Source organism: Trichosurus vulpecula, chromosome 4, assembly GCF_011100635.1.
Source record: "Trichosurus vulpecula isolate mTriVul1 chromosome 4, mTriVul1.pri, whole genome shotgun sequence".
In the NCBI taxonomy this organism is placed as follows: Eukaryota; Metazoa; Chordata; class Mammalia; order Diprotodontia; family Phalangeridae; genus Trichosurus; species Trichosurus vulpecula.
In genome coordinates, this window is record NC_050576.1 from 74,013,398 (window position 1) to 74,039,410 (window position 26,013).

Here is a 26,013-nt window from a genome sequence, read left to right on the forward strand (position 1 = left end):
CTAATCAGAATTGCTAGCTACCTTCATGTCTTGGCTAAAATGTCATCCTCTACAGGAGGTCCTGGTCCTCCCAGATGCCAGTGTCTTCCCCTCTAAAGGCTGCCTTCTGCTTACTCTGTATGCATTTTGTATGCACCTACTTAAATACATATTTTCTCTTTCACTAGAATGTAAGCTTCTTGAGGTCAGGGGCTACTTTAGCTTTAAAACAAAATTTCTAGAGTTTTGCACAGTTTGGCTTATAGTAAGCACTTAATAAATGCTTGTTGATTGACTTCCGAAGTGTACCAGAATCACCTCAAATCTGTGCTCTCAAGAAGCTTACATTCTATTTAGAGAAGACAACATATAACATATATAAGTATGTATGTAGCAAATGGCTCACAGAGGTGATTGTTAAATTTGCAGTGTGAGTATTTATACCTTGGAAATCCCCAAATGCTACAAATTAGGACTTGATTTATTGATTTGTTAATTGTCTAGATTTAAGAAAGTGATGGAGAAAAATGTTAATGCATATTAAACTGAAAAGTGTGCCTAACAACAGGGAAGAGTCAGTTGTTAAATATTTACAGCATATTGTGGATTGATTGAAGTAGCAATAGATTGGCTATGTAAGGTGAGAGATAGTGAGAAGTTGAGGTTGCAAACCCAGGAGACCAGAAAGACAATAGTTCCTTTGACAAATAGGAAAGTTCGGAAGAGGATCGGGTCTGGGAGGAATGAAAATCAACAAGCAAGTCAACTACCATTTATTAAGTGTATACTATATGCCAGGTACTGTGCTAAGTGCTAAGGATTCAAAGGAAGGCAAAAACAGTCAGTCCCTGCCTTCAACGAGGTCACCATCTTATTGTGGAAAAAGCATGCAAACAACTGTTCACAAGCAAGATATATACAGGATAAATTGGAGGTAATGTCAAAGAGAAGGCATGACATTTCCTTGCATTCCCCCTACTCACCATCCAAGAAGGACCAGGAAAGGCTTCCTGTAGAAAGGTGGGATTTTAGCTGAGACTTGAAGGAAGGTAGGAGGGAGAGGTGAGGAGGGAGAGAATTCCAGGCATGTGGGAACAGCCAGTGAAAATGCAGAGTCAGATTATGCTGTTAGTTGTGGGAAGAACAGCGGGCCAGCCTTTGTCACTGGATTCTAGGGTAGGTGAAGTGGAATAAAGGGCAAGGATGAAGGAGACCAGTTATGAAGCGCTTTAAAGTCAAACAGTAAGTTCTGTTTTGGATCGTCAAGGAAAATCAAATAATCAAATAAACATTTAAAAAGGGAATAACACATAAAACCTTTCATGTATTATACAAACATTTTAACAAAGTAGGTTCAAATTTAAAAATTGATTGTTCTGTGTCTCCAGACTGAGTCTATCAAAAATTACCTGTGGATATGACTTAGCAAAGAGTTTTGGTTCTATAAGATTATCTAAGAGGAACAGAAAGAATGAACATGAACTTGGTGGGGGGGGGTGTGGAGAGTGGTGCAGCGAGGGCAGGGGAAGGCATTTTGCTTCAATGGAGAGAGAAAATGCTTATCCTCTTTTGATGGTGAAGTGCAAACAGTGTGTTTTCCAGGGATCAGTCTTAGTGTAGGGGAACACCAGCTTGATGGCTGATATTTATATTTATAGTAGGTAACATTTATATAGCCTTTTACAAATATATCATTTTAATCCTTGCAATAACCTTGGGAGGTAGGTGCTATTATTCTCTCCATCTTACAGGAAACTGAAGCAGACAGATTGCAAGTGACTTGCCCAGATTTACATGCCTATTAAGCATCTGGGGTAAGATTTGAACTCTATTCTCCTTGATTCCAGAGCCAGTGGTTTATCCACTGTACCACCAAGATGATGGGAAAGAAACTACTGGAAAATCTTAAGAGTTTATGTCTTAAGAGTTTGTTTAGGGGTAGAAAAGGGACAGAGGTGCTTCAGTGTCAAGGGCAAGATAATGCATTTGAAGGAAAGCTATGCATATAGGGCTTTCAGTCAATATTTTTGACCTAAGAAAGGGATCATGGATACATCAAAACTATTCTCAGAAGATATTTATCCTAAAGTCCTAAAAAATCCTGGGCATCATCAGGAACGGCACCTGGAAAACTATGTGGATATTTGTTTGCTGTGTAAAGAAAGATATATAAGACACTGTAGAAAGTCTAGAGAAGTAGTCTGGTCAGCCATAGGGAGTGGATGTAATAGTGGGCTAAGTGAATGAAAAAGCTGATGTAGGCTAGACAGCATCTAAAATGATGAAACCTCTTCAATTTGGAAAGAAGACTAAGAAGGAATATGATTGGAGGTCATAAAATCCCAAAGGGCATATAAATGAATGCAGAATTGCTTATTAAATCTAGGTCTTAAGAACTGGAGGGTAGGGGAGAAGCACTCCTTGAAATGTGACAGAAGTGACTTTAGAACAAATAAAAGGAAATATGACTTTGTTAATCAGGTAGTAAATTTATGAAACTTATTGTTTCATAACGTTATATGGACTTAAAATATCAATAGGTTAAAAATGTTCAGATAACCAGTAATCATTTATTGAGTGCCTACTATGGATATTAAATCTATCCCATGCTACCAAGGAAAATTTATACATCCCTTGTGTAGCTAGGTATAGCCTTGGACAAAACACAGGCCCTGGAATCAGGAAGACCAGAGTTCAAATCCAGCCTCAGACACTTACTACTTGTATTACCCTAGACAAATCTCATTTGGCCTCAGATACTTACCAGCTGTGTGACTCTGGGCAAGTCACTTAACCCCTGTTTGCCTCAGTTTCCTCATCTGTAAAATGAGATGGAGAAGGAAATTGCAAACTACTACAGTATCTTTGCCAGGAAAACTTCAAATGGGGTCATGAAGAGTGGGATGTGACTGAACAACAATAATAGCCCACCTCCCTAACCTATTGAGGAGCAACCAGCTTCTCCCACAAAATGTTATTCAGTGCCTTTGCAGGAAAAATTATGCTGTACTAGTTGACCAAGTATGGTAGTTCCTATGTAGGATAGTTAACCACTAACATTTACTCACTTGGCATAATTAAGTTGGATTTAGAGATGTCTCCTTGTGCCTAAGTCCTTGGGGGTATACTTACGTCTGTGACAATACATATCACATATCTTACTGCCCATATGTGCTTATAGCTAAATAGGGGACAACAGTGACCTGACCTGAGCCTCCAGAACACCACGCTTAAGTGGAATAAATGTCACAGATTGCTGCCTCCCTCATATTTAGAGCAGAGTGTTAGCCCGTGGAGAAACACGTTATGACAAAGCATACTAGTTGACTGAATCACTGAGACTAGAGACAAAAAAAAAAATCACCCTGACTTTCTACTATCTCCGAATTCCACCCACACTTCTCTTGGCACTTACATCCTTATAAATGGATTTGACCATTCGTTTTATTCATCCACTCAGCAAACATTTACTGGGAACTTTACTGTGTACAAGAACTACAACGAAATATAAAAATGAGTAAGTCATGGCTCCTTAAAGAGCTTATAATCCACACTAGTTGTATGCCAGTCTTTTTCTTGGGTTACATGGGTCGTATCTGTAACTCCAACAGCAGCCTGTATAGGACTTTATGTTATCTAAGCAAATCAGATTCCTGTGGTAGGAAAGGCACTCAATTTAAAATTTTGTCTACACATTTTGCTTATGTGATCTTCAGAAATAAATGAGTTCTCCATTCTGAACCTCAATTTCCTCACCTGTAAAATGTGGATAATGATATTTATATCACTGTCTTCCATCTGGCAATATGTAGGATGATACATTTTTTTAACCACAATACCTTTTGAATATCAGATCTGAAATTCCGGAGAAGTTTCAATTTGTGTTGGAAGAGGCAACAACTGAAGGAATAGAAACACTATTAGGTGATGTAGTAAACAGAGGGTACAACTTGGCATCAGGAAGACCTGAGTTCAAAGCTTGTCTCAGATACTATCTGTATGACCCTAGGCATGTCACTTAACCTCTATCTCCCTCTATTTCATTATCTGTAGAGATAATAATAGCCCCTACCTCCAGGGTTGTTGTGAAGATCAAATGAAATATTTGTAAAGCACTTTGTAAACCTTAAGGTACTCTATAAATGCTAGCTTTTATTATTTAAATAGTTAATCAAGAAGTTAAGGGGTATTCTTCAACTAGACCTAAAACACTCTGGTTTTAGGATCCTGGTCAAGTCACTTTATTTCTGTGAGCCTCAGTATCTTCATCTGTAAAATGGATATAATACCTTTACAGCACTACCTATCTTGAAACTTTATTGGAAAGAAAGCTCTCAGCAAGTTAAAACATCCACTATGTACAAGCGTTTAAAAAACTATACTAAGACTTTTGGGACACCCCGTGTATAAGTAAGCAATTATTATTATAGTAAGTTCACCAAGGAGCAGGAAACTTTTTTTAAAACACAAAGCCAGCATCATAAGATCCTAGATTTAGAGCTGAAGGGAACCTCATTTTACCAGTGAGGAAACTAAAATCCAGAGACGTTAGGTGTGTTGTTCAAGGTCACAGAGCTAATAAGTGGTAGAGGGTGAATTCGAAATCAGGTCTTCATTCCAGATTCAAAGCTCTAGTCACTGCACTAGGCTTACACAGCGAGCAAGCAGTGGAGAGGTATCTAGTGGGGCAGGAGTAGCTTTCAACATTTTATTCTGGTCAATCAATCAATAAACAGGCAAAGAGAGATGGGGATACAAAAAGAGACAAAAGACAATTCCCGCCCTTAAGGAGCTTACAATATAGTGGGGAGGACAACATACAAACAAGATATAGACTGAAATTAAGAGAAGTTAGGGATGGCTTCCTGTAGAAGGTCAGATTGTGATTGGGACTTAAAGGAGGCCAGGGAGGTCAGCGGTCTAAAGGAAGTAAGGGAGGTCAGCAGTCTAAAGGAAACCAGGGAGGTCAGTGGTCTAAAGGAAGCCGGGTGGGGGGGGGGAGGGGTCAGTGATCTAAAGGAAGCCAGGGATGTCAGTAGTCTAAGTCGAGGAGAAAGAATATTCCCAATCTGGAGGACAGACAGAGAAACTGGTTGGAGCCAGAGATAGACTGTCTTGTTCATGGAACAGTCAGGAGGCCAGGGTTCACTGGATCTAAGAGTTAAATGGTGAGGCATAAAGTGTAAGAAGAAGGGAAAAATAGGAGGAGGCTAGGTTAGAAAGGGATTTGGGTGCCAAACAGAGCATTTTGTATTTGCTCCTGGTCAAAGGGTAGCCGGTATAAAGATATCATAAGATGGAAGTATGGCCCTAAAAAGTCGCAGGCAGCAGGGAAAGGGGTGGCTCATTGAAGCCCATCCATCCCTTGGATTTCATTGGCATCTACAGAATGGCCAGAGGAAGGCATCCAGCGGGTTGGGCGACCCCTTGTGGAGGACTTGGGTAAGTGCACGAGTCATATGGGAGAACAAGGCACGAGTACTTCTGAGCTGGACTGCGGGATGTAGACGGATGGAAGGAGGAACGCTTGCAGGAGGTCAGCACCGTTTTACAGATGAGGAGACCGGACAGACGTTGTGCCCACGGTCACTAGTGGGCAGATTCACACCGTGTGTACGGGTCACATGAAACCCTGTAATACGTGCTTCGGAGGAAGGGCCTGATGGCCTGGGGTAGTCAGTGCGAGCTGCGGCTCGCGCAGGTGCCAAGAGCTCTCAGCTGGACTGCCCAACAGTGGGGCAGGACGTTGGGAACCTCCAGGGAACCGAAAACACGTCCACACCACGCTCCCAAGGCCAGGACCGCGGGGCGGAGCCCATTCAGAGCCCACTTCCTTTGCCCCGAGGCGCCGACAGCCCGACGCTCACGTGTTCTTGGTAACCCGGCGCAACCACAAGCCGGGGAGAGCCCCGGCATCCGGGGAAACCGAGGGCTCCTATTGGCTGCAGAGGGGAGGGCGGGACCCAGCGGCCTCGGGGGTTCACCAATGGGCAGGGCGGGGCGGGCTGGCGTCACGCGCGTGACGTCAGGAGAGGGACGGCAGCCGGCGTGGGGGGGCGGGGGGCGGGAAGGACCGGGAGTAGTGCTGGGTGCTTTATCTGCTTGGCCTCGGGGCCGGCGGCGCCAGAGTGCGCAGGGGCTTTGGCGGGACTGGACGGCTGAGTGCGGAGCCGCGAAAGCCGCCGCCACCCAGGTGAGAGCCTCCCTTCCCTCACCTTTCCCCCTTTCTCTCCTGGGCAGCCGGCGGTTGTCGGATCCCTGTCCGTTGCCCTGGTCCGGGGAATGGGGGGCGGGGGGCCCGCACCACGGCCACGGTCCCCATCTCCGCCTCCAGTCCTAGGGCATCGGTGGCCCGGGTGTGATGGGCAGCGATCCCCAGCTGGGGCAGGCGGAAAAGTTCGCTCTGCCCCGCAGCGGGACAAATGGGCAGGGATTTAAATTCCGGCCACGTGCCGGGACCCCCACCCCTGGGGTCGCTCCCGGCGTCAGGTGACTGCCCAAAGGAAAGTTGTTTCTGAGCCGGCCGGTTCGTCTTAAAAGGGAAAAAGCCCGAGCCGTACCCAGGCTTGCAAAAGCCCCTTGGTCCCCTACGCGCGCCCGCCGCAAAGTGGGTGAAGGTCGGGAGTCAGGAGGTCTGTTGGTCCGCAGGGGGCTGAGCTCCCCGAGGCATTCAGAGGAGACCCAAATCCTATTTTTGGTTTTTCTCAGTTAAATTTTAATCACATTGGTAGCCGACCGGCTTTTAGAGAGTGTCTTAAAAGTTACGCGTGGATTAAGCGTGTACTGTTGGGCAAAGTAAGTTTCCCCAACTTTTGTCAAGGAACTCAGTCTAAGCGAGAAACTGCATTGGCAAACTATGTAAATAAGCTAAATGTGGCATGAATTGGAGATAATCAATAGAGGGAAACATGAAGGTGCTAGGGAAAAACTTGTTAAAAAAAAAAAGCCGAGATTTTGGCCGAGACTTGAAGGCATTCAGGGAAGCCAGGAGGGATACGTCTATGAAAAACATAAAACTTGGGGAGAGGCTAGGAACGCTCCTATTAAGTAAATATAGACTAAGTACAGTTGGCAGGAGTTAATATTTGACAAACCCCCTCTGTGTATGCTACAGTCGCACCTGTTTTTATTTTTACTTTTCCATTTATGTTCTTTGAGGCTAAAAGAGTTGCTATAAGTTGGAACAAAGTTAGGGGGTGTCTGAATGACGTGGCTATAATGACCAGGATATATTGATTGGGGCCGGGCCGGGGGGGGGGGGGCGGGGAGGTGATGCTAATGTAAATAAGTGAAGACTAAAGGGCTTTAGAAGGGAAAATGCAGTTATTAATGGGTGTTCCTGTCCCAGCGTCCAGGCTTATAAAAAGAATAAGTGTACATTGTTTCTAAAAAGAGGAAATATCCATGGTTGCATTACTTGGATGTATGTCAAAGGTGAGGCCTTTGTTTGCTGTGGAAGGAGTGTTTGCCGTAACAAGATGGGAATACCAACTTTTTGTCAATATGGAAGGTTGGGTTGAAGCATGAAAACCCCCAGAGGAGAGAGTATCCGACCAGAAGATGAGGGTGGTGGATGGCATTACAAATCAGAGAAGGATTGGGACTCAAAAAAAAAAAACCCCATCTTTGATAATTAAGAGATAGTTGGTAGCATTGGAGAGCTGTTTCAATTGAGTGAAGTGGGAAGCCAGATTTTTGAGAAGTTGGAGAAAAGGAAGTGGAGGCAGGATGTGTAGGCAACTTTTTCAGAGTTTGACTGAAAAAGGGAGGAAAGATTTAGGATGGGGAGATCTAGGCATATTTGAAGTCAGTTGGGACAGAGCCAGTTGCTAGAGGCTGAAGAATTGAGAAAGGGAATGATTGAGGATGCAGTCTGCTGGATAAAATGCAAGGGAGTAAGATCAAGTGCACATATAGAAAAGGGTTGACTATAGGCATTTGAGGTGGGGGTGGGGTGGGGAGGAGGATATGATGAAAAGAATAGAAGAGGGTCCTCATGTCAAATGGTTTCAATTTTCTTGTCAAATTAAGAGAGGCAGGGTCTTCAGCTGAGAGGGCAGAGGAAGTATGGGAGGCTTGAGGAGGGAAGGAGTTTTGGAGTAGCCTCTGTGAGGAGCAAGAAAGAACCAATTAAGGAGTAATAAAACAAGCCTTGCTGCTTACAGTGAGGGCCCAGTTGAGGTTGGATGACTTGAATTCCTAATTCCTCTAGCCGCCATGGTTGGGAGACTTCCAGCTGCATTTTTTCCACTCATTTTATTTAAAAATTGTTTTTTTTTAATTCTGTACTTAAAGAGCATTTCCATATACAAAGAATAACAGAAAAAGGCATGAAATCGTGATTTGCTTTATATATAGGTTGGTTTTTTATTTAAAAATGTAAATTGCACATGTTACTTTCAAAGTGTCTTGCTCATCTCATTCCTTCTGAACTTTTCGATTCTGTACATTTTCTTTGAACTGATTGATTGACCTGCTTTTTTTGCCTTCTCTTTGGCACAGTATTGCTAGTTCCCTTTCTCCCTTCCCGCCCCCCCCCCCCCCATTTCTCTAGTGGAAAAAAAGAAAAAGAAGATCCTTGTAACAAGTAAGCATAGTCAAGTGAAACACATTGACCAATACCTAAAATTGTCTCATTCTGTTCTGGTGTGCATCACCTTTAGGTGGTGGGTAGCTTGCTTAATCATTCATCCTCTGGATTTAACAAGTATTTGTGCTCTATGCAAGGCTTTGGAGATAGACACAAAACTACACAGACCCTGCCCTCTAAGAACTTTCATTTTACTAGGTGGATACCACATGTACACTCCAAAGTAAATCCTGTTAATCTGAGGAGGGAAAGGAGACTTAATAACTGAGGGCTTCAAGGACAGTTTCTTGGAGAAGGTAGTAACTGAGTTGAACTTTGAAAGAAGACAGGGATCTCTGAAAGGTAGAGAGGCAAGGAGTTAAGATTACTATATGAGTTGAGTTAGAAAACCATTGAGTTTAGTAAAATGAAATTTGATAGGGTTAAATGTGGTTTTACATTTGGGGCCAAAAAAATCAATTTCCAAATAAGATGGACATGGCACAGTTAGTTTAAAAAAGATTTAAAGTCTTTAATGGTCTAAAAGCGAAACATGATGGGGTGTGTGTGTGTGTGTGTGTGTGTGTGTGTGTGTATACACACACACATATATACATACAAACTAATGTTCTTTAATGCTCTTGGAGAGGCAAAGCATCCCTGAAGGAGGAAGTGACACTACTGTACTCTGCACATGTTTGGAGTACTTGTGTAGGGGCCATTTCCAGTCGGCCCGATCTATATCTTGTCACTGGACCCAGGAGCCTTCCCTCACTTAAATCCAATTCACTTGCAAGTCATGGCATCACCTTCCTGATGTTACGGTCCTTTTCTAGAGCGAAGGACAAACAACTTGTGTAGGATCTTGGGCATCCAGGATAGCAAAAGGGGATGGACCTCATAGCTTGAAGAAACTGAGGATTATTAGCCTGGAGAAGAGAAGGATTGGGGGTGGGGGAAGGAATGACATGATAGTGGTCTTAAATGCAACTGGAAAGACTGTCTTATAGAAGAGGAATTAGATTTCCTTGACCCCTGAGGGTAGAATCAGGATTAGTGAGTGGAAGTTGAAAAGAAGCAAATCATGGTTTTAATATCCAGAAAATTTTATCCACAAGTGGAATGGATTACCTTGAGAAATCATGATTTTCCCTCATTGGAGGTCTCTTCAAGTTTGTCAGACTGTATAATACAGTGGACTCTTTTTTCATGTAGGGGTTGGACTAGATGGCCACTTTCAACTCCTGACTTGTGTTTTTTCTCAGAAGATGATACTTAAAATATTGTACTAAATGGGGTTTTTTCCTCCTTTTTATGCTCTTTAATCCTTTCATATTAGTTTAAAGACTAATCTTTGTTTATATCCAGTCTCTACCCTTATTGTATAAACTTCTAGTTCTAGAAAGCAGAAATTGTAAACAAAAGCTTATATGGAAATAAGGCTTATCAGATTTCTTATCTCCTACTCTCATTAAGTATTCTGTTTTCTCTGGAGAGATAAAACCACTAGACAACTAGTGTTGTCTGCAGATCTTTAGGCCACTCCCCTTCTTCCTCTGTGAGTCTGGTACTCAAAGTTTTTCTCCCCTCCTCAACTCCTGCCCTTAAGTGAGGAGACTTTAGCATACATATTGACTTTCTCTCAAAAAATTTAACCACTTAGTTCCTCAGCCTACTCACTTGCCCTGAACTTCTCCACCCCACCTCAGCCACTGGTATACACCATTCTGAAATCCCCTTATCTGACTACAATCTATTGTCGTTTCACCTCTCCCTTCCCTTACAAAATCCTACTCATCATCCACACCATAATCTCCAGTACCTTGACCTCTCAATTCTCTCCCTGGTCATCTCCCCTGAACTAGACCCTCTTTTCTCTTTTTCCCTGCCTTGACCCCTTGATAAACCAACTTTACGTATTCGTCCAGAAGCAGAAGAGTTTAAGAAGTAGCAAGAATATGCCAAAAAACTATAGAAAGTTCTTAACATCATAGATAACCAAAATGGTGTGGTTACTGATCTAGAGCCAGATATCCTGGAGAATGAAGTCAAGTGGGTCTTAGGAAACATTGCTAAGAATAGTGAAAGTGATGGAATTCCAGCTGACCTATTTTTGGGCTCAAAGATCAATGCAGACAGTGTTTGTGGCCATGAAGTTAAAAGATGCTTCCTCCTTGGAAGGAAAGCTGTGGCAAATCTGGACAGTATACTAAAAAGCAGAGACATCACCTTGTCAGCAAAGGTCCGTATAGTCAAAGCTATAGTTTTTCCAGTAGCAATGTACAGCTGTGAGAGCTGGATTGTGAAGAAAGCTTTGAGCCACAGAATTGACACTTTCAAATTGTGGTGCTATAGAAGACTTTTGAGAGTCCTTTGGACATCAAGGAGGTCAAATCAGTACTTAAAGAAATTAATTCAGGCTATTCGAAGAAAGGTCAGATGCTGAAGCTTACCTATTTTGGCCACATAATGAGAAGATGGGACCCATTGGGAAAGACTGTGATGCTGGGAAAGATTGAAGGCAAAAGGAAAAAGGGACAGCAGAGGATGAGATGGACAGCCATGTAAGCAATGAATATGAACTTGGACAGACTCTGAGATATTTTATAGGTGGACAGAAGAGCCTGGCCTGCTATGGTCTGTGGGATTACAAAGAGTTGGACACAACTGAACAACAACAACAACATCCCCTCTTTGACTCTAACCTCCCTTTCCTACCACTTCCTCCTCCTCTATCCCAGCCCAATCACTTACTTTACTGTATTTCTATTTATTTGATTTTTAAAACCTCCCCTTGTGGAACTCAGTTGATCAAGAGATTCATGAGATCTCCTTTTTTGAATAATCTCTTGTAGAACCCTTGATACAATAAAAAGTAAATTTTTTCCCTCTCACCTACATTTTTCCTTCCTTCCTTCTTCCCTCCCTTCTCCCCTTTGGGGGATATAAACTTTTGATCATAATTTCCCACCTTTTATGTTGATTTTTCTTTCTTTAATTTGTTTTGCCTTTTGAAGATTCTAGCCCATTTTCTCCAGGTGAATGCTTGGAAGTCATTACTTCTGTTATATTTAATTTTTTTTCCTTGTTGAATTACTTTGTAGAATAAATTATTCTTAGGTTCAGCCCCTTTCCTTCACTTTTTGATATATCATTTCTGTCTTTACTTTTAGCAGTTGATGTCCTGATGGGGGTTCCTTGGTATATGATCTGGGTCTGCTTTTGTTTTTGGTACTTCCTCCCCCTAAGATTTAGACTTCCCATTCGGGGTGTGTTATAGATGGGATTTCTCTTTGGTGACCTGTGGGTCTTATCAATCATAGGATTGTAGATTTAGAACCATCAAGTTCAACTCCCTCACTTTACAGATCAGTAAAGTGAGGCACAAAATGGATAAGTGATGAAGGGAGGGTCACACAGTTCTTAGTAAATATTTGAGGCAAGATTTGAATCTTGGAGTAGAGGATGGTTGGAGGCAGAGTGTGGAGCCAGTGTCTTAAGAGGGTAGTATACCAGTACAGGTGATCTTCTGGAATAGACCCCCAACCCCAATCCATGCTTTCCTATTGTATGCAGTTGCTGTATGTGCCCTTCTGTAAGACCTTCATAGCATATCCTTCCAATGTGTTAGTGGGCTGTTACTCTTCCCTCATTCCTACCATTTGACTGGCCCACCTACTTTGGCCAGTCACCGCTCTGATCTCGTTTTGTGTGGATTTAACATAGTCTTACAGAATTGTATGGCCTCTTTACTCCTGAACTTTGATATTCTACTCTTTAACCACAACTGCTTGTCTGTGCACATTTCCTATTCTATCACTCCCTGAATCTGTTCTCTAGCTTTATGTAGATCTGTGGCTCTTTGACCCCAATCCCACTTTGGCTTTACCTCTACCCAGCTAGTATACATGTCAATGACTCACTCTCTGTTCTAAAACTCCTCTGCTCCATATCTTTGGTTATTCTGATTTCCTAATCCCAATCTCCCCCCAACCATCTGATTTCTGTTTCTGGGTTGTTAAGTATTATGGACAGAGTTTATCAAACGATGATTTCATCCAGGAGTATATAACCTTAGAAAGATCCCTCACTGTTGACAGTCTTCTTCCCTACTCTTAACTGGTTCTAGATATTTTCCACAGTTACTGTTCCAAACTCTTTCTCAGCTTCAACCTCCTACATACGTTTCTCTTCCCCTTCTAAAGGTTTGTGGTAGGTGAATTATCTCATTGAAGATTCTTTGCATCATCACCTATCTTCAGTTCTGTCTCTCCAATCAGAGAATAAGGTTCTTCTACTCCTTACTGATCCTCTACCCATGTTTCACCAAGATTAGAGCATATTGTGTTTCTATGTAATGAATAACTTTTGCTTTCTGTGTGGGCTAAAACTGAGTCATCTATCAAATGTGATTTAATTTTTATGGGTTAGGAACAGTTGTAGAAAGTCTCAGATCTACTTCTGCATTTCTGTTCCATTCCATAGATAAGGAAATAGGATAGAGAACTCTCTTCCATCCTGTCATTTGCAAAACTTTCATCATTGGCATAGCCAGCATTTATCTAGTGCTTACACTGTGCTAAGCACTTCCTGTTATTATCTCATTGGGTCTTCACAACAATCCTGGGAGGTAGGTGCTATTTATCTGCATTTTACAGATGAGGAAACTGAGGCGCAAAGAGAGGTGAAGGGACTTGTTCACAGCTAGTGTCTGAGGCCCGGATTTGAACTTGGTTCTCTCCTGACTCCAAGCCTGTCACTTTAACCTAATAACCACTGTATCCTGACTGCCCATATAGTAATAAATGGTTATAGAATAATTTTCCTATGCTGATTGAAATTACAGGATGGTTACCAAAGGGTTTGTGGCTGAATTCTTTGAGCATTTGGAGAACAGGAAAGCATCTGGATTAATTAGGAATATTTTCTTTCTTTTTTTCCTTCAGTATTTTCTTGGGGGCCACACATTTGAAGGTTAAAGTAGAAGTTGTATGATGAAAATACTTCCTATAACATCTTGAAAACCAAACGTTAGTGACTGTTAAGGATCATATGATTTTCATTTAATATTTTACTATATGTAGGCAAGCATATAAACAGTAGGAAATTAATTCAGCAAGCATTTAGAAAGTACCTAGTCTGTGCCTAGGTACTGGGGTTACAAAGACAAAAATGAAATAATCCTAACCTCAAGAAGTTTGCTTACGTTCATATAGATAAGTATACAAAATATATCCCAAATGAGTTTGTTATGTAGTTTTTGGATTTGTTTTTGGTGGGGGTGGGGTGGGAGGGAGAGATAGGGTGGGCGGAGAATCAGGAAATGATTCTTATAGATACTTGAGCAAACCTTGACATGGGAACTAGGGATTCTAAGAAGTAAGGTGAAGGGAGAGCATTCCAAGCATGGGAGGTAGTCTTGATAATCTATACAAAGGTATGAAATTGGGAGATATAATGTCCTCTATATATAGGTACGTTCATCTGGTTGTCATGTAGAGGATGTAGAAGACATTGTTCTATAACTGTCCAGGCTTATTCTTCTGGGGAATTACATTCATATAGATAAGTAAACAAAACAGATACCAAGTGAATATAAAGTTATATGGGTGTGTGTGTTGTTTTTTGTTAGTTTTTGTCTTTTGTGGGAGGCTGCAACCTCTGAGAGAATTGAGGGGGGGAAAGATTCTTATTGGTACTTGAGCAAACCTTGAGTGGGGTCCAAGCTTGGAAAGATAGCCTGGAGCTAGATGGTGAAGGGTTTTAAATGCCAGAGATGTTAAAGACATTAAAGAACCCCAGAACTTTCTTGGGGTGGGCGAAGGGCTATCAGCTTAAGAGCTGTGTGAAAGGTGGCATGGTGGATGGAGAAGAGATGTTGTCAAGGTAGAATTAATTGACAAGACCCTGGGTGGCTGGAAAGATACTGGTACATTTGACAAAGAGAAGTTCAGACTGTTGGGTTGAAGACAAGATAAGCTCTGTTTGGACATAGTGAATTTGAGATGCTTATGGAATGCCCAAGTGGAGATGTGGGGATTGGAACTAGGGAGAGAAATGATAGTTAAGGCCATGGGAATGAATGAGATCACATGGAGAGATGAGAAGATGGTCTAGGACAGAGCCCTGGAGTAGAAGCACACATATGGATGCTCTTCTTTCAGAGGACACCAAGAAGGAGTGGTTAGACAGGAAGAACCAGGTTAATGTCAAATGCTCTAGGGAGGTCAAGACTGAACAAAAACCATGGGATTTATGTAGTTAGGAAATTATTGGTGACTTGAGAGCAATTTCTTACTTCCTATTCACCTCTCAGCTCTTTCTGATCTGACTTCTGTCCATGATAGTGGAAGTAGACACTCCTAGTGTAGCTAGCTTTTCAGGGGAAAGAGGATAGCTCCAGAGGAGGTAAAGGGTCAAGTGAAGGTTTTTTTGTTTTTACTTTTTTTTTAAAGAATAGGTGAGTTCTTAGGCTTCCTTTTGCTTGGGGCACTGAGAAGTGACTTCCCCAGGTCACATGACACTATGTATCAGAAGCAGGAATTGAACCCAGGTGTTCTGACTTGGAGGCCAGCCTTCTACTGCACTGCCTTTCTCTTGTACGGTTTTGCGGACTCTATCCCCTTTCATCTCCTAGGAGTTAAAGCCAGAGCAGTAAATCCCTCTGTGTGGTACTTTGAGAGAGGGAAGAAAATGGGAGCTGGTAGGAACATGAGAGGAGCTGTCTTGTCAGGGCCCCTCCCTGTGTGGGGTGTGCCCTCTACTGATTCTACAAAATCAGATCCACTTTAACCTTGGAGGGGAAGGCACTACTAGCTGGACGGTGGGGAGGTACAGATGGTGGCATGAACTAAATCTTTATGGAAGCCAGGAACTCCTAGACCCAGAGAGTAAAGAGAGAAAGGAGAACATTCTAGACTCGGGGACCAGCCATTTGGGGTGGGGAGAGCAAACCTAAGAAGGAGAAAAGGTAGGTCAGGGAATGAGGAGAGATCACGAAAAATGAGAAAATGAGATTGATAAGCAGTGAATTAGTGAATGAAATCAGAGGACCTGAAACCAGCAGGAGGAAAAGGAGACTTCCTGTTCCCAGTATTACACCCCTACTCCCCCCACTGCCGTTTTTGGTAGCCGATTTAGGAGGGCTTGGAAGGACAAATGTCTTCCTTTAAATAAGAAGAGCTAAAGGGAAATTGCTGCTGAACTTTGGTATTAAGGAACTGCTAAAGTGTAACTGGCTGACATTTTCCCTGTCCAAAGTTGAAACATCTGGTAATGCAGGTAATTCTGTTTGGAAACAACTTGTAGTGTTGTGGCCCCCGGGGCACTCGCTTGGGGTTACACTGCCAGGGTGTGGCAATGGCCATACTTGAGCTCAGTTTTTCCTGAGCCTGGCTCTCTAGCCCCTGCTATCTTAGTGCCTTACTGTCTGACTAGGTCAGTAATTAGGGTAAAGGGAGGGGGAAGCTTGTAGGTAAAGTTGTAAGTCATCTCTTACAGCTCTGAAAACTGGCTTGATTTAAAAGTTAAGTACACCTTCATATTGGGGAAAAGAACATGGGCACCTGCTGTTTGTTGAGCCTTCTTGGAGCTTGTTGTTGCAGCTGTAGCTGGTACAGTGGATAGTCCATTGAACTTGGAGTCAGGAAGGCCTGAATTGAAATCTATCCTCAGGACTCTTACTAGGTTTGTCATGTGGGGCAAGTCACTTAATTTCTATTTCCCCCGTTTCCTCATGTGTAAAATGGGGATGATCATAATATCACACATCTTCCGGGGTTCTCGTGGAAATCTAATGAGGTGGTATTTGTAAAACACTGTAGGAATGCTAGCTCCTCCAACTTAACTTTCCAAGGCCAGAATAACCCATTCATGGTTCCCCTTTCCACCCTCTGTGTCTGCTCTTGTCATTTTTGTCAGCTGTCATGCCTTCATGTCTCCTCAGACAAAATTCAGTCATTGCCCAAAGGCAAACTCAAGTTCTTTATCATTTGTGAGATATTTTTATCTTGGGGATTTTCTTTTGTTCTTGAAACATAACAATCATCTGTACTGCTCATTGCTAACTAATGCTCATCTGTTTTTAAAATTTTAAAAAATTGATGTCTTTTGGTTTTGTTGGGGGAGAAATGAACCCAGGGATGTAGAAATCCTAAACCAACGTTCCCAAGGCAAGGCCCCCTGGAATGAATTCGCAGACCCAAGCATTCTTTAAGTCAAGAAGGCAAAGATTTATTATGCTTTACTTAAATAAAGCGGGCAAGAGTTCTTAGGGAACCTGCAACCATACAAGGCTACAGGGAAAGTTTAAGTACAAGATTTAGGGGTGAAATCTGTCTGTTAGGTGATTTGGGGTGGGATTAGGGAGTGGTTTAGGAGTGGTCAGTTCTTAAAGGAACATTCACTTTTTGTATCTACTACACAGGTATATTACCCAGAGTTCACTGGGAAATAGCCCGTGGGGGGCTACAGGGGATTGGGTGGGGTGGGGGGGTGGGGGAGGTGTGGTTTTGCCTGTGAAATGTCACTAAGTCACCAAAAGTTCATGGCTGAGTAGGAATATCCAGGTGGATTCCATCACGTGTCTTGTGAGACAAGATTAATGTAAGGGAGTATACATTTGACTATGTCTAGGATACATGTTAGACTCAGGGTATAGTCGGTTATCAGCATCCTGAATCATCTATTATTGGGCATAGCTGCTTACTGAGGAAGAAGCAGAAGTAGTTTTGGGGCACACTGCCCTTTAGCTAGAGAGAGGCTGCCTGGGAAAGAATATGTTTGAGAACTAGATGTGTTCTGAAATTGGAATTCTGCCACAGGCACAGGCACCCAGGCAGAGGCTAAGGAGAAATGTGATGTTAGAATTAGGGTCCAAGCACAAGCACCCCATCAGTTTCTTTATTTCTGTCTCTGATGCCTCCTCTTCCCTTACCCGGTGTTTTCTTTAGAAAGATAAAGAAGAAAACAGGTCAGCCAGATTAATACTCCAAAACCCTAGTTTTCCAGCCCTTTAATGAAGGGAGAGAGGTGTGTTTTCTCAACTCCTTTGGCAAGGCCACACTTGTTTATTTTCCACTTATTTCATTTAAGCTATGGTTATTGTGTATTGTTTCCCCAGTTTGGCTTCATTTCACATCAGTCTGTTTTAAATCTTGCCCCATTTCTTTGACTTCTTCATATTGTTTCCTTGTGGCAAAGTAATGTTCTATACATCCATGTGTCACAATTTGTTTAAATATTCTCCAAGTAATAGGCACCTACTTTGTTTCTGTTTCATTGCTATCATCGAATGGTTTGCTAGGAATATTTTAGTGTATATGGAAATTTTTTGGTGTATGTGCCTGCCTGGCAGTGATGGATCTCTGGGACAAAGGATATGGACCTATTCAGTCACTTTTAGCAAATTGTTTTCAGAATTGTTCTGATACTTTCCAATTAGATCTACCAAGAAATGGAGTATTAGCATGTTTGTGTTTTTTTTTTTTTTGCAGTTCCTCCAATATCAACTAGTTCCATAATTTTACTGTCTTGTCTTATGGTTTATTGTTTAACTCTTTTACCATTTAGCTGTTCATGTATTTGATGCCTTGTCTTCCCAACTAGCTACATAAGTTCTTGGCAGGACAATGTTGAATCAAATAAGGGTGCTCAATAAAATGATAGTTGATTAAAAGTAAGAGTATTATGTGTAGATGGAAATGAAAATGTGTAGGAAGATTTCAGCCAAACATCTGGTCTATCCAAATGTCAGACTGAATCTCTTCCTTGTCATTTGCATTCTAGTTACCCAACATGATGGTGGGTGAAGAGAAATCTGTGAGAAATCGCTGGCTCACATCCAAAGAAAAAGAAGAAGAAAAGAGAAGTGCGCATAAAGAAGAGACTCTGCAGGAGACCCTACAGAAGTCAGAAAATGGTGAGTAGACTTCTGTCATTTTGCAGGGATACTTTTGGAATAGAAAATAAAGACATTGTCTTAGGGCAGGTCCGCCTTTTTGGTGAGGAATAATTACCACCATTGGCTGCTTCAGAGGTTACTCTTGTGCCCCAGGTCACTTGCCCTTGCTCTAGAGTCAGCCACGTGAAATTTTGTCAGTTGAATCAGAAACATAGAAGTGAGCAGTCAAAATCAGGTTATGTCTGAGTGATGTAAAAAGGGACTGTGGAGCGTCTTTCCACGGGCATAGAGATTTTCTTTTCCCCCTATTCTTTCCTTTGAAAACGTACTAAGTTCTGTCTTAATGTTTTCAGTCTTCATAGCTTTCCCACTATGGATGTATGAGCATGTTTATTCGTTGGAGGGAGAATACTCTTTTTACAAAAATTTAATTTAATTTTTTTTTTTCAGTTTTCAGCATTCACTTCCATAAGTTTTAAATTTTCTGTCCCCCCTCTCTCCCCTCCCTCCCCAAGAAGGCATGCAATCCGATATGGGCTCTACACATCCATTCCTATTAAACACATTTTCACATTAGTCATGTTATATAGAAGAGTTATAATGAATGGGAGAAACCATGAGTAAGAAAACAGCACAAAATGAGGAAAGAGTCTGCTTTGCTCTGCATTCCGACTCCATAGTTCTTTCTCTGGATGTGGTTTACAAAAATTTAAAATTGGAATTTTGTTTGCTAAATACATAGGGGAAACTCTTGAGAGATTGGTCTTTGACAATCAAATATATTTTATACAGAATTAGTTTTCTTCATCTTAGCTTGCTTATAGGGAAACGCTTGAGAGATTAGTCTTTGACATACAAATATATTTTATACAGAATTAGTTTTCTTCATCTTAGCTTGCTCATAGGGAAACTCTTGAGAGATTGGTCTTTGACATACAAGTATATATTTTATACACAATTAGTTTTCCTCATCTTAGCTTGCTCAAATTGAATTTAAAATTTTGGCAGTTGTTTTACTAGCAATGTAGGTATTGTTTTTGAAGCTTATGTATTGAGAATATTCTCTAATAGTATCTTAATTCACTATGGAATGACTACATACATGTATGTGAATATATATATATATATATATATATATATATATATATATATATATTTGCTTTATATACGCACATATCTTTGAGTCTAGATTTGTAATAGATTGTGGAATTTTGAAAAGGGAAGAGAAGCCCATTATGGGGTGGGGAGAAAAGTTTTATTTCTCTTACTGCATCATAGGCTTCTTGATCACAATTCCCCCCCACCCCTTCAGAGCCTTGGTAGCATTTCTCTTTATAAAATTCCTCAAATTAAAAGTGGCATGTTTTAAAAACAGTTCTTGCAGAGTAACAGGAAACACCTGTCTCTTTAAGCAACTTCTGTTTCTGGTTTCATCTCATCTCTGTGCCTTTGTATCCCTATTCCCCATGCCTAGAACACTCTCCTCCCTCGCCTCCACCCCTTCATATCCTGTGATTCTTTTTTTTTATGTTTATTTTTAATTTATAGAATACAACAAGCATTTATATAACATAGTATAGTAAAAAAAGATGGTCGCATATGAAACTGCAAATCTGTTATGTATAACTTGCTATTCCTTTAAAATATATAGTAAAGGTATCATGGATATCATTTCTCACACTTCTCCTCCCTTCCCCCCTTCCCCCCATTGGGCCATTACACACAAATAGACTTATATTCCCCTGATTCTTTCAAAGATTCAGCTCAGGCACCGTTTGCAGGAGGCCTTGCCAGGTCTCCCTAGTTACTTAGATCACCTTACTTCTACTATGCATCTGTTTTATAGGCACCTTGTGGGGAGCTAGTTGGTGCAGTGGATAGAGTACTGGGCTTGGAGTCAGGAGATTCATCTTCTTGAGTTCAGATCCAACCTTAGACACTTGATGGTAACTCTGGGCAAGTCACTTAACCCTGTGCCTCAGTTTCCTTATCTCTAAAATGAGCTGGAGAAGGAAAGGACAAACTACTCCACTATCTTTGCCAAGAAAACCCCAGATGGGATCATGAATAGTTGGATGTGACTGAAATGATTTAACAATAACAAAATTGTCTCATTAGTATGTAAACTCTTTGAGGACAGAGACTATTTTTGTTTTTGTCTATTTTTGTATCTCTACTGCTAAGCATAGTGCCTATGGCAGAGTAAGCCCTTAATATTTAATAAATACTTGATGATTAATTATAGTAACTTGAAATGTTATGTATATTTTGCTTGAGAGATTTTTCATCTTGAGGCTTCTCTCAGAAGTAATAATATAGAAAACATTAAACAGTTTTGTTTTAAAATCTTAATGTACACTTGATGCATTCATTCAGTAAGTACTTTTTAGTACTAGGGGATGCAGAGTCAAAAAATGAATCAATCCCTGCTATTATCAGTCAGGTTATAAGCATTAATTAATCACCGGCAGTGTGCTAAGTGTTGTACTAGTTAGCATTTGTATAGTCCTCAGGAGGCCAGTTTGCCTGGAGTATATGAACAGGAGTAATATATAATTATTCTGGAAAGATAGAGCTTTAAAAGCCATCTTATCTTAGAGGCAGTAGGGAACCCCTGGAGTTTAAGAAGGGGAATAGCCTGGTCATATCTGCACCTAAGAAAAATCACTTTATCATCGAGGGTGTAGAGTGGGAAGACACTTGAGGCAGGGAGACCAAGTAAGAGGCCATTACAATAGTCTGTGCAGAAGATGATAATTGTTTGTCCTGAGGTTATGTCTCGGAGCAGTGAGAAGATTTGACAACTGATCAGCTATTCAGGGTAAAGGAGATAAGGATGACACTGAGGTTATAAACCTTGGGAGACTGGAAGAAACCTGTTGTCCTTGAGAGAGGTAGGGGAGTTCCAAAGAAAGATGGATTTGGGAGGAAAGATAATGAGCACGTAATAGGAACTTAAGTGCTTATCAATAAATTTTGGACCATGCCATTTGAAATATCCTGTAGGCTGGACAAGCTTGGTCAGTCGATAAGTCAACATTTATTAAGCACCTACTATGTGTCAGACTCTGTACCAAGCATTGAAGATACAGAGAAAAGCAAAAGACGCCCCGGTGTTCAGTGAACTTTTAAGGTTAATAGGGAATAAGATCTTCCCCGCCCATCAATAGGCCTCATGTGGAGCCCATTAAGGGAAGCTTGCTTGCTTGTAGGAGAGCTTACACACTTTTTGTTAATTTCTAATTAGGCTCTGAGTCAGGAGGGTTTTAGCTCTGAGCCTGTCAGCTGAAAGAATATATTCTGAGAAGTGAGCTTTTGCTTTGGGGGCTTGCTTACAGGAAGGATCTTGTGATGCCCTGGTTGAGACTCTGGGTGGTTGTGTGTTCGGAGCTCCTCAACTGCTCAGAGGTAAAGACTCTCTCGATCCAGTGGTGAATATAAAGTATATATAGCAGTATTGTTTTGATTCAGGCAGTAGAGCCCTATCTGTTGGTCTTTATTTCTCTTCTCTGTAGTCTTTCTGTTTAAAGAAGATTGTTGACCTCTGAAGCAGCTGTCTTTTCTAGTAAAGCAGATAAAAGAACGTGCACTAGCAGCCATCCTGAGTATGCCAGCGTGCTTGTTATTACATATGGCATAGTCGGCAGGATCTGCAAATTAAAAGGAAAGCATGGGGACTGGGATACTTGTTCGTTGTTTCTCGGTTTTGGTGGCTATGGTTCTGTGGAGGTCTAGGAGCAGCAACTGCCTGAGGGGAAACAGGCAAGTAGCAGTGATGAGAGTGGTTTCTCCGGTACTCAGAGGAGGGACCCTGGGAGATAACCTCTTCTTTCCCCTCCCCACCCCTGAGGAGAGAGGTCGAAGCAACAGCTGTGGGGGTAAAACTAGCCTGTGGGAGGTGAGAGTGGCCAGAACCAGGGCTCCAGTTGAGTAACCCAGCTCCAGACTATGCTGGGGGGTGAATGCCCTGAGAGTGTATTGTATTTGGAGCCCTGGAGTAGGACCGGCGTGAGAACTTTTCTTTGGAAAGGTGAGAGCAGGAATGGAGAGCTGCCTGCAATAGGGATTCAGGCAGAAGACAGGAGCAGCTGGCTCCTGTCAGAGGAGGACCTGGGGACAAGACAAACACTTTGCAGCAAGGTGTGCTGAGTGTGCTTTTTTGCTGCTTTTCCCTGGGATGGTTTGGGATGACAATGGCAGTTGGGGGGTGGGGGTGGAATTGTCTATGGTGGGTGGGAGAAGTGCTGTGGACCCCTAGGACCCACCCTGTTTGCCCAGCCACCCCTCAGGACTTGGAAGTGGGGGCTGGAGCAGTGTGAGGAGAAGGACACACCCCCAATAAAACTTTTGCTTGGACATTTTTGTTTTGGATTGAGGGAGGAGGAGCTGGTTGCTTATTCCCCAAAGACTTTGACCCCAAAGAATGATGTTATGTTATATATATTTTTGTGTTTGTTTAAGGCTGTGAGGCCACCCTGGTAATGAGTTGTTATGTTATGTATTTTGCTATGTACTTAGCTCATGATGTGTTTATTTTGTGTTTTTCCTTTTATGTTTTCATGGGAATTATGTTGATGCAAATTGCCCCTAAAGATCTTCCCCACCCATCAATAAGCCTCACGTGGAGCCCATTAAAGGAAGCTTGCTTGCTTGTAGGAAGGCCTATACATCCTTTGTTAATTTCTAATTAGGCACTGAGCCTATTAGCTGAAAGAGTATATATTTTGAGAAGTGAACTTTTGCTTTGTGGGCTTGCTTATGAGAAAGATGTTGGGATATCCCTTTTGGAGATTCTGAGTAGCCGTATGTTCAGAGCTCCCTGACTGCTCAGAGGTAAAGGCTCTCTTAATTCAGTGGTGGATGTAAAGCTTTGATTCAGGCAGTAGAGGCCTGTCTGTTGCTCTTTATTTCTCTTCTCTGTATTTTTTCTGTTTAAAGATTGTTGACCCCTGAAATAGTTCTTTCCTAGTAAAGCAGGTAAAAGAACCTGAACTAGCAGCCATGCTGGGTATGCCAGTGTGGTTGCTGTTACAGGGCTCACTGTCTGGTGGAGGAGACATGAAAACAATTATGTGTAAAGAAGTTATATAGGATAAAGTGGAGATAATCACCAGGGGGAAGATCCTAGCATTAAGGGACATCTGGAAAGACTTCTTGCAAATTGCTTATTATAATCACACCATTCACATTCCTTCTTTCCATAGATGTTGTAGTCATGTTGTTTCCTAGCTCTGCTTTCCATGTTTTCTGAATTCTTCATTTTCATTTCTTAATATTCAGTTACACTAATGTACCCCAAATTACTGAGCCATTACCCCATCAGTGATTACCTCCTTTGTTTCCAGGTTTGTTTTTTGATACCTCAAAAAGTGGTGCACTGACTCTTTTGGTTTCTATCGTGTCTCCGTCTTTGAGTTCTGTGGGTTAGATGAGTATATCAGGGTTCTCTCTGGTTTAAAAGGCTGTGGATGGTTGAATCATTTTTTCAAAGCTTAATGACAAACTGCTTTCCAGAATAGTTGGCGCTCCCCCCCATACCTGCACAAATTGTGCATTATTTTTCTGTGCCTATCTTTCTATAGACCCTCCAACATTACCTATTTCTATCTTTGGTCAACTTTGACTTGCTGTCCTTTTAAGGAACTCTTAAGAATCAGCTCATCCTTGACTGGTGTTTCTTTTTTCTTTTTTTTTAATATTTTATTTTCCCCTAATTACATGTTTTTGTTTTTGTTTTTTTTTTGAGGGGAGAAGGGAAGGCAATTGGGATTAAGTGACTTGCCCAAGGTCACACAGCTAGTAAGTGTATCGAGTGTCTGAGGTCACTTTTGAACTCAGGTACTCTTGACGCCAGGGCCTGTGCTCTACTCACTGCGCCACCTAGCTGCCCCGACTGGTGTTTCTTATCTGTGTTTCAAGCATGTTTCATGAGTCTTGGCAGAGTCCTATGAGGGTGTCTCTAATTCCTTGTGGGATAATATATTTTATAATCAAAATCGTTATGCATGTTAGAAGTTAACAAATTTTTCTTTTCCTGTTAGTGGATCATCAGGTCAGATTTATTAGCCTTCAAAGGGATCAGAGTCCAAATTCCTCATTTTACACTTGAGGACACAGAGGCCAAGAGAGATTAAGTTATTTGCCCAGAGCTAAATAATTGGCAACATTTGGACAAGAACTCAAGGAATCCAACTCTAGATTGAGTAATTTATAGATTTTGAGTATACCCTTTAAAAAAAATCAAACTAAAAACAGTAGTACTGTATAAATTAGGTCCACAGAGTGTTTCCTTTTATACTCAAGGTTAGCCAACAGAACAGCATTTGGGATGAGGACGCTGACGCTCTGAGTTGGAAAATATGAAAAGGATCCTTGATAAGTTTCTTGTACCCATTTCAACTCCTATGTGTTGTGGCAAATAGCTCTCCAGTGTGTGATTATGTGGTACTTTAAGTTGGAGGGGGAAAAAAGGAAGCCCACAAGGCTCACATGTCCAAAAGAGATTTTAAATGCTCACCTTACTAACCAACTGGAGATAGAAGTAGAGTGTTGTAGACCTTCAAATCTGTACCCTGAATGGAGAGATGTAGTGGCTACTTGGTGGAGGGCTTTCCAGCTTTCCTTTTTGGTCTAGGAAAAGACCTGCTAGAAATGATCCTGTCCTTTCAGGCCTTCCTGGATGGTGGTTGAATGAATGGAAAAAGCATTGAATGCTTACTAAGTTAACACCAGGCCTGGTGCTAAGTACTAGGGACACAAAAAGACAGTCCTATGCTCAGAGAGTTTAAAAGATAACATAGGGGAAGGATGTCTGTGGAAGAAAATTTGCTTTGGGGAGTCATAGATGAATGAGGCAGTTTGATTGACACACCCTTTCCAAGAGAAATGGGGGTATTTGTTTTTTGCCACCTCTGCTTTGGGATCTGTGAGCACAGTGATTGGTTGAGGGAAAGGAAAGTATAAGATTGGAATATTTTCTTTTATACTCAAGATTAACAAGCAGGATGTGGAGCCATTCTATCTTGGTCCCAAGTGCTCTGGGACTCTATGAGCCCAGGTGAATATTTATTTTTAAGTTATCATTAGGGAAAGAAGGTAAGACTGAATTGGTTTTAGAGTTGAAAGCAAGAAACAATGAACACTTAGACTATATTAGCCAATTGGCAGGAGGACACCTTTGAGATGTTTTCCTCAAGATTTTATGGAGGTCCCTGTAGTTTGTTTTACTTGGGATTCCACACGTGAATACTACTTTAGACTCCGTAGGGGAAAGGAAAATACTGATAACCTAGCTAGAGGAAAAAAGCCTTAATTATTAATGTTATATATGAACGTATGTGTGTGCATGTATGTTCTATAGCAAGGAATAGCAGTTCATTTTCATTCCTCAGAGGGAAGATGACAGTTAAAAATTTTAAGAAACAGACATATACTTCTATGTATAACAAAAACTAGTATTTCTATAGTGCTTCGAGGTTTTCAAGCACTTTAAATAGATTATCTCATTTGATCCTCACAACAACCCTGTGAGACAGGTGTGATTATTATTCCTATCTTATAGATG

At 41.5% G+C, this 26,013-nt stretch overlaps 1 protein-coding gene across 2 annotated transcripts in view; it reads left to right on the plus strand.

Moving 5' to 3' along the window:
- Positions 1–5,982: 5,982 nt before the first annotated feature.
- The window catches only part of SOAT1 (sterol O-acyltransferase 1), an 80,117-nt gene continuing 60,086 nt past the window's right edge, over positions 5,983–26,013 (plus strand). Inside the window, exons 1-2 of one of the 2 annotated variants that reach the window (XM_036756438.1) lie at positions 5,983–6,172; positions 18,335–18,467. In XM_036756438.1, coding sequence (XP_036612333.1) covers positions 18,344–18,467 — 124 coding nt within the window. In that variant the 5' untranslated portion in view covers positions 5,983–6,172; positions 18,335–18,343. The remainder of the gene's footprint in view (positions 6,173–18,334; positions 18,468–26,013) is intronic. The other variant, XM_036756439.1, reaches the window with a different exon arrangement.